The following is an 8,270-nucleotide window of genomic DNA, read 5'->3' on the forward strand; positions in this document are numbered from 1 at the left end:
GTGTGCACGTGTGCAGACTGTGTGCATGTGCAGTGTGTGCGTGTGTATCCCAGTGAGTGCGCACGTGTGCAGACTGTGTGCATGTGCAGTGTGTGCGTGTGTATCCCAGTGAGTGCGCACGTATGCAGACTGTGTGCATGTGCAGTGTGTGCGTGTGAATCCCAGTGAGTGCGCACGTATGCAGACTGTGTGCATGTGCAGTGTGTGCGTGTGTATCCCAGTGAGTGCGTACGTGTGCAGACTGTGTGCATGTATGCGGGCTGTGCGTGTGCACCCAGGGTGCGTGTGCGTCTCAGCTTATGTACATGCCAGTGTGTACGTGTCCGCGCTGCATTGTGTGCACGTCCCAGTATACGCATGCAGTGTGGCTGTGTGTGACCATGTGACACATTAATTATTGGAGTGACATCTGAACTGGTGCCAGGTTGCCCCAAATTCAACTCGGCTTCATACGAGTTCCGTGTGATATGTAAATATCAGCACTGGAGAAACAAAGTAAGTTGCGTTGTCCACCCAATACCTCGTGTTGTACCTCCAGCCTTGATAGGTGCTCCCCCTAACACCACTTGCCCCAATAACCTATGCAGCCTCCACAGATCAATATCTTTGTACCTGCTAGCAGTGCATACCCCGAGGTGTGAGCACGGGAGATGGTGGGTGTGTGCGTGCGTAGTGCGGTGGCGCAGTGCTTAGTCCAACACAAGCGACGAATATCTGAACTGGTCCTGGGCCTCCCCTAGGTGGACTCAGCCATAAATGAGTACCTCATGTGATGCGTAAGCATTGCCAGTGGGGTAACAAAGGTGTTCTGGCCACCCACCCCCTCTCGTGTGCAGTGCCGGCCTTCATAGGTGCTCGCTAACGGCTATTGCCCCGAGTGTGAAGGCTTTACGGGGGATCTATGTATTTGTAGTGTCCTTAAGTGATATCTGTGTGGAGGTGTGCGCGTGCAGCTTTGTGCGTGTTGTGGTGGGGGGCACCAACGTGGGGGGCCCGCGCCGCCGTGTCGGCGTTGACAGTGCGCCGATCATCGGCGTGATTGATTGCCGCCTGGAAAGACACCACTCGCTCAATCGGATGGAATTAACACAATGAGGCGAAGCCGTGCCAACTTTCTTTTGCGGTTATATTTACACGGCCTATTATTACGGCGCGGCGAACAATCAACGGTGGCTGCACCTCCTCATAAGGGAACACTATGTAAAAACACCACAAATAACCGTGAGCCGAGCTATCAAATGAAGATGGACAAGTACAAGCCAACAGAATGCGCAGACAATTTTAAAGCGAGCGCTCGCGTGCGCGGGATATAATTAGCGGACGGAGACGTGGAGGTGCGTGGTGGAGGGCCGGCGTGCCAGCGCCGACATCTGTTGGTGCGGCGCGGGGCCCGGCACGCAGGAATGAAGGAGACCCCCCCCCCCCTCGCCACGACGCGCGCCCCCCCCCCCCCACCCATCCGACACAGCCGCGCGTCTCTGAGAGACAAAACCTTAAGGGATCGGTGCACTGGCTTGGCGTGACTGGCCCGGCACGCGTGACATCGGCTGAGCCGCGTGCAGAATCACAACCGCGAAGGTGATGGCAACCAGACCCCGGCAGAGAGCGGCAGCAATGCGTCGTGAGTCAAAAGGGAGTTTTATTGACAGGTGGCGATACGCCAACGCGCGGACGGTACACGCTACAGACCACTACGTCACAGTTCAAGCAAGGGTGCTGAGCAGCTTTACCAAGGAGCTACGCGAGCTGAGAAAATTAAAATACAAAAGAGGCAACCGGAGGTTCGTAACAAAATACCAGAAAATGGCAACACGTTGAGGTGAAGAGTATTCTTTATACATACAGGCCGAGGCGCACGCAGTTTGGTTTTGAAGCGTGCAACATCGTTAGTTATTCCATAATGAGTTCAAACTTCTCTGCTTCATCAAACTCGGCATTCATCTGTGCCGCCAGCTTCTCAAACTCCCGCACCTGAAACACACGAGGACTGGAGTCAGCGGCCAGACATCGCAGCTCAGAGCTCGTGCGCCACTTCCACTCAGCCACCCGATGCCACAGCAGGCATTGAGAGCACAATAATAGGACATCCACCCAATACGTAGGTTTCACCTTAACACACAGGTTTGCGTATTCCAATATTACGATTCATAATTGATTTGTGGTGAGGCCACGTAATGATCTGGCAAAAGTTTGTGTCGAGAGGAACCCTCCACCACCCGACACAGCCAAGCAGATTAATTGTCGTGACGGCGTACAACCATTTAATGACGCGCCAACGATTATTGTATCAGCTCACACCTAAGTTGAATAAAAAACCTAAATCAAAATTAGCAAATGGATACAAATCAAATGCAACTCGTTTAGAAAACAATTAGAAAACCCATCACAGCATAAAATAATGTGTGGGCTCGAAACAAATTGGTGAGTGGCAATGGGCATCCCCACAGTGTGGAGGTGGGACCTCTCCATGTATGAGGCTCTCAGAGGGACAGGGCAGTAGTGAACATGACTGTTCTGTACTGACGAGTCCCAACGATTACCAACTTCAGGCGTCTGTTGGGACGGCCACATTTATTAACTCTGAGCTGGTGACCTAAACGATTCTATGGCCACACACTCGGCTCTTGTCTAGAGCAGGTTGAGGGTTCTAGATTAGAAGCTTGAGGGTGTTGCAAGTGCGCCGCGGTGGTCACGTGGCGTGCATGTGGGGCCTTCGGATGGGGGTGGCGCCTGCCTGCCGCGTGTGAGCAGCGCGCCGCTGCGCGAAGTTACGCACCGACGGGCGCCGGCGCGGAGCCACTCACCCCAATTTTGACGATCTTGCACCGTTTCCGCCGTGCCTTATCGTCGCCGAGCTCGATGCCTGGCAAACACTGCTTGCGCTTGCCGGGCGACGCCTGCTCCAACGAGGTCTGGTCCAGCGCGGCGGAGAGATGCTGCAAGGTCTCCTGGGGCACCAACCGCAAGGGGGACACGTCCTCCATGGGCGCCGAGGTCAGGAGGCTCTCAAAGCCGAAGAGGGAGGGCCGCTGGGACACGAAGCCCTCGGTGGGGGTGGACGTGTGCGAGGCCCGGCGCGACGGGGACTCGGGCTCCGGGCGAAGGCGGGTGTACGAGCGGCGCACGCGCTGGGACATCGGGGTGGTCGCCGCCGGTGCCTTGACCCCGCCGGTGCTCAGTGGCGACAGGACGCGGGTCTCCATGGCGCCAAGCCGCACGCTGCGTCGCTTGGGCGACAGGGGGCAGTCAGACTGGCTCGAGGTGTTCTCCGAGTCACCGTCGTACGGGTCCAAGGTCTGCGGGACGACACAGCGGCAGAACCTTTCAGCTCGCACCACAGCTGCAGGCTGGGATTGTCAAGGGCAAGCCAAGCAGAAGTGGCAGGGTGGCTCAGAGGTCACAGCACTGAACCTACATTGCGGAGATCCTGGATCCTCAAAGGTATCGAGTTGATGGTCTCAGCCTGGTCACCTATTAATGCATAACATTCTATTTGATTTTAATTTGGATGCATTTCAACTCTGACTTAAATATCGATTCGCTTTTCATACAACAAACCTCGCTCTCAAATGCAGTGGTAAGGGATGCCTCCTACTCATTATGTACCAGAGGTCACTCGAAGGGGTAGCTCTGTGATATGTGCTGCCATGGGGCGTTGCCCAAGAGGAACACTCGCATTGCTATATTAGATTTCCAAATGGATTTTGTCTCGTGCTAGGACATCAATAGCAAAATCGGGATACAATTTTGGGTAGAAAAATGACAATCAAGACGGATTCTCATTGCCGTAGTCACAGACGCAGGGGTGGACGCGCAGCGCTCACCTTGTGAGATTTTGAGTCCTTGATGAGGTCGCTGGCCTGCAGGGCAACACAAGGAAAAGTACATTTTAATAAAACGGCCAAGGCCCAATTGCAGTGATTTTCACACGCGCTTTGTTCTCAGTGATATCAGTGGGGCCCGAGTTTTGCGCGACCTCCGCTCACCATCGTCTTCCTGGGAGCAAACTTCTTCGGGGCCGGAGATGGGACAGCTGCTGCTTCTGCCTGCAATGCACACAAGTGGCACACCATCGTAGTGACACTTTGCTGCACAGTGACACAAAACTATAGTGACACAGGATGAACCAAGGGTTGATGTCTACAGTCGGGTGGTGGTGCTGGCTATGCAGGCGTCCACTGAAGCTATGTACTTTTAAATCTAGATTAAAAACTAATTTATTTAGAACGGCTTTGTGTTTAGTTTGTTGTCCTTCCCCCGCACTTCCGATTAGCACAGTTCGCTACGTACAGTGTGAAAGAACTTCAACATACATATTGTAATCGGCACTGTGGAGGCAAGGGTAGGTGAATAACACAAATGTTGTGAGACTCTCTTCCCGTGGGCGTCGAGGTGCCATTCTCGAGCTTGCCAGAAGGTGGTCTTGTAAAAATGTCAACTCCACGTTTTCCACCCGGACGAGATCGTGTTGCCGCGTTGCACTCCAGGTTTTCCCTGGGTGCTCCGGTTTCCTCCCAAATGTAAACACGGACTAACTGGCTGATAACACGTTAATATAATAGAGGGCTGCAGAGCTTGGGCAATTGTTGGCACCAGCTTACCACATAGTGTTGCCTTCCCACTCAGCGGTGGTTCCTCCTCGCGCCTCGATGCCGTGCTCTACCCGAGTGCGTGAATACTATGTGGTGATGCGTTAGGTTGCTATAATTTATTATACTACATTATATACAGACAAAAGATGTCCATCTCTCACGATCTTCAGCGTATCGTATGGAGGGTCCCGTATGAATGCCTCCCCCCCCACACCCCAACCACCGACTGATCAATTTTCTTTTCACCTCTTGCCTTGCAGAGCCATTTCATCCATTTTCCCTTGCATCCATTATTTTCTCTCTCTCAACATGAATGACGCGTGATCATTCGCTTTCAAAATCTGCAAATGGAAGAAGGGGGTTTAAAACCCAGCGGCCTCGTGAGTTCATCGGCAGGGTTGGCCCGCGAGCCACCGCTGCGTCCCACCGTGAGCCAGGCCTCACCTCCTTGGCTCGGAGGAGTCTTCTCTTGCTGTCGGCTCGAGTCTCGCGGCTCACGTCCATATCCGAGCACGAGGACATATCCACTAGGGGAGCAGAAGGACGCGCGCAACCATCAAAAACCACACCACCAATAGTAAAGGTTAATTTTTTTTGGAGGTTAGATCGCGTAAATATAAATGCGTCCTGAACCCAAACACCATCCGACACAGCCAATTAGTAAGGTTTGTCATGTAAACACAACGTGCCAATTAGTTTTATTTCGAAAAGTTTACTGGTTTGGCCATGTTTGTTTGTTGTAGTACGGAGTAAGACTGATGGCCTTAATCTAAGTTGTCTTATGGTTGTTGTTGTTGTTTGATTTGCATCCCACTGGGATTTTTGCACACAGCGTTGGTGTGCGGTGTTTTTTCTGCCAAATTTTGCTGTCTTTTCTTGGATTTTCTGTTTGCACTTATTCACACATTCACTTTAAGATGCTTTCTTGTTCATGTTTTTGTTTTTTATTTGTTGCGTTTGCACCCGATTCAAGAGCCGAATGGCTCACAGGGCTATACCTAATAAATGAACTTGAACTAGTTACTCGTTCAGCACACCGGTGTGTTGGAGAGTAAACCCACAACATTTGCATTACGACGTTTCGCTGGTGATTACAACCAGTTTCAACAGGCGATTTGCCAGAATTGTGAAGCCTTCCTGTTTTGGTTTTAAATAAGAGTAAATGTGATGTCATCAGTGAGCCTATCGTGTGCGAAGACCAGAGGAGAGGGGTCAATGTACATACCTGTCAACCCCTTATCAGTGCCTACCTTTATTACAAATTCAGACCTTATTGGTCAACCCGTGCCCTTATAAATCTCAACGTTAATCATACAAAGTCCCATTACAAGGGAGAAACACAGACAATTGTTTTTCCCGTATTGAAGCGGCTGTACGCAGTGTGGACCTGAAAACTGAACAAGCATTCGGGTAAACCGTATGGGTTGACAGCTATGAATGTACATCATTCAAATTACAATGGATTATGTTAATCTGAGAATATGCAGTACCTATTACCGGTTGGATTAGTCACAGTTAATCAACAAATAACCTGAATATGCATTAAGTTAAACGGTGTATGACTAAAAACAAGCAACGCCGAGCCTATAGCAATCAGCACGGTAAAAAGTTTTTTGACTGCTCTCAATTGCAAAATATTGTAATTCGTCTCGGCCACCGATTACTTTTACACGAAACATCACCACCAATCAGCATCAAATGAACGTCCTTGTTGTTGACACGCGTTGTTTTGCGCCCCTGCCAACAATTTATCTGCATTTATCTTATTAGTTCTTTCGGTAAAGTCACGTAGAAGGGAAATAATACAAATAAAACATAATCAAATAAAATTGTCTTTCCGACAGCCCTGTTCTTCACCTGAGGACGGCTGCTTGTGTTGTGGCCTAAACGTCGTGAGAATTTTATGTAATTGTTTTATTTGTATTATTTTATTATTTCCCTTCTACGTGACTTTACCGAAAGAACCAAAAAGATGAATCCCTGCAGTCACGAAATCTTTAAATCAAAATTTATCTGCATTTAGTTTATTTTATCCGGGCGATTTTCGTCTGTCCCCTAGACGCTCGGAGGGAGCGGTGGTGCAGCGATTAGCGCAGCGCCACGAACCCGGCTACCCAAGTTCGATCCCCGCTCACGGTCAACCCCGACCGACGATTATATCCGAACATGTCCCGGGCCTCCCCTAGGTCGCCTCGGCCTCGAACGAGGTACCCTCGGCGCGGTGTGCAGTAAACGTCGCCAATGAGAGAGACAAAGGCGGCCGGGCGTGGTGCTGACCACCCCGTCGTGTACCGCGTCGGCCTTCGGAAGCGCTCGCGAACAGCACTTGCACTGGCAGTCTGCTACAGGCTACGCGGAGGAGGGGAGGGGACGGGAGTGGAGTGGGGTGATCTCCATCTTTGTGAAACGCGCGTGTACCCGCCGTGGTGCACGTGGGGCGGCCGCACGGAGCAGACCCCCGGGACGCACCCGACTCCGCGGGGCCCGATGCGCCGCCGCTCTTGGCTTTCCGTCTCGTCGCCATGGGGGGGGAGGTGGCGGGAAGGCGATGAGAGCTGCGGGAGGAGGGCGGGAAGGAAAGGCGGGAAGAGCCACGGGCGAGTGGCGACGAAGGCGGAAGTTGTTTCAAATTTTGCGGGAGGGGAAGTGACGTCACGTAACCGTGGCGGGGAAGAGGCGTCATTCGTACAGAGGAAGGAATTACGTCATTTGTCCAGGGGAAGGAATGACGCCATTCTTCTAGGGGAAGGAATGACGTCACGCAGCGGGGGAATGTGACGTCACGCACAGGATGAATGAGTGACGGCACGCACAGGATGAATGGGTGACGTCACGCAACGGGGTGACGTCACGCGTCTGTTCAGTGTCTCATCAGCTGTGTCGGGTTCACGTGGTTCACGTGGACCAATGCTGATGAGCTTGACAGATGATGATAGGCGAGGACTGCTCTGTTAAATTTGGGCCCGGGTCCAACTCAAAAATCGACAACAAAAAACAAGATGAAAAAATAACTACTTTTATTGATCTGTGTAAGGGGCCGTCCATAAATGACGTCACGCACCTGGGGGGGGGTGGTCAGACATGTGTGACGATGTGTGACGAGAGGGGTGGATTGAGAAATGTGACGTCACATCAAAATGCGCAACTTTAAATAAATAACACGTTCTACTTAATTAAATAGACTTTTTAATAAATGTTTTCTCCTACAACATCAGAGTACAGCGCCACATTAAATACGCACTACAATGACAATAGTTTAAAGCGATTTGAAGCATGTTTAATTTTTGGGGGGGGCAGAGCTTTGTGACTTCATATTTGAGGGGGGGGTCTGACTTTTTGTGACGCCGTGTGACGAAGGTGGGGGGGGGTCAAAAATCGTCCAAAATCGCGTGACGTCATTTATGGACGGCCCCTAAGGCCCACTGAGCTATTTCTTTTTCAAAAGCGACCTGACCACAAATGACAGCTCAACGAAGTGGCTGGCTTATTACGTGGACATGTATAGCAGCCAAATACTCTAAAACCCATGTCGAATTCTAAATGTGAAAGGGTAAAAACCGGAGGACCCGGAGAAAAATCCACGCGACCACGGGGGAGAGAGGCGCCAACTTCAAATATCCAGCAGCAGGCGTCAGGGTCGGGATCGGACGACCTCCTGCGTGCCAGGCGAGGTAGTTT

General features: G+C 51.4%; 1 protein-coding gene across 2 annotated transcripts; it reads right to left on the minus strand.

Moving 5' to 3' along the window:
• Nucleotides 1–1,622: 1,622 nt before the first annotated feature.
• CDCA5 (cell division cycle associated 5) lies at nucleotides 1,623–7,266 on the minus strand. 2 transcript variants are annotated; one of them, XM_078605993.1, is made up of 6 exons: nucleotides 7,011–7,266; nucleotides 5,037–5,119; nucleotides 3,987–4,046; nucleotides 3,825–3,860; nucleotides 2,805–3,296; nucleotides 1,623–1,971 (listed from the first exon to the last, which is right to left on the minus strand). In XM_078605993.1, the coding sequence occupies exons 1-6, from the start codon at nucleotides 7,114–7,116 to the stop codon at nucleotides 1,891–1,893; spliced, it is 858 nt and encodes a 285-aa protein (XP_078462119.1). In that variant the 5' UTR covers nucleotides 7,117–7,266; the 3' UTR covers nucleotides 1,623–1,890. The 2 variants fall into 2 exon arrangements, with proteins under 2 accessions (XP_078462119.1, XP_078462120.1); XM_078605994.1 differs by having other exon boundaries at nucleotides 7,062–7,264.
• Between the last annotated feature and the right edge of the window lie 1,004 nt (nucleotides 7,267–8,270).

The sequence above is a fragment of the Lampetra planeri genome, chromosome 25 (assembly GCF_965212315.1).
Source record: "Lampetra planeri chromosome 25, kcLamPlan1.2.h2, whole genome shotgun sequence".
NCBI classification, from domain to species: Eukaryota; Metazoa; Chordata; class Hyperoartia; order Petromyzontiformes; family Petromyzontidae; genus Lampetra; species Lampetra planeri.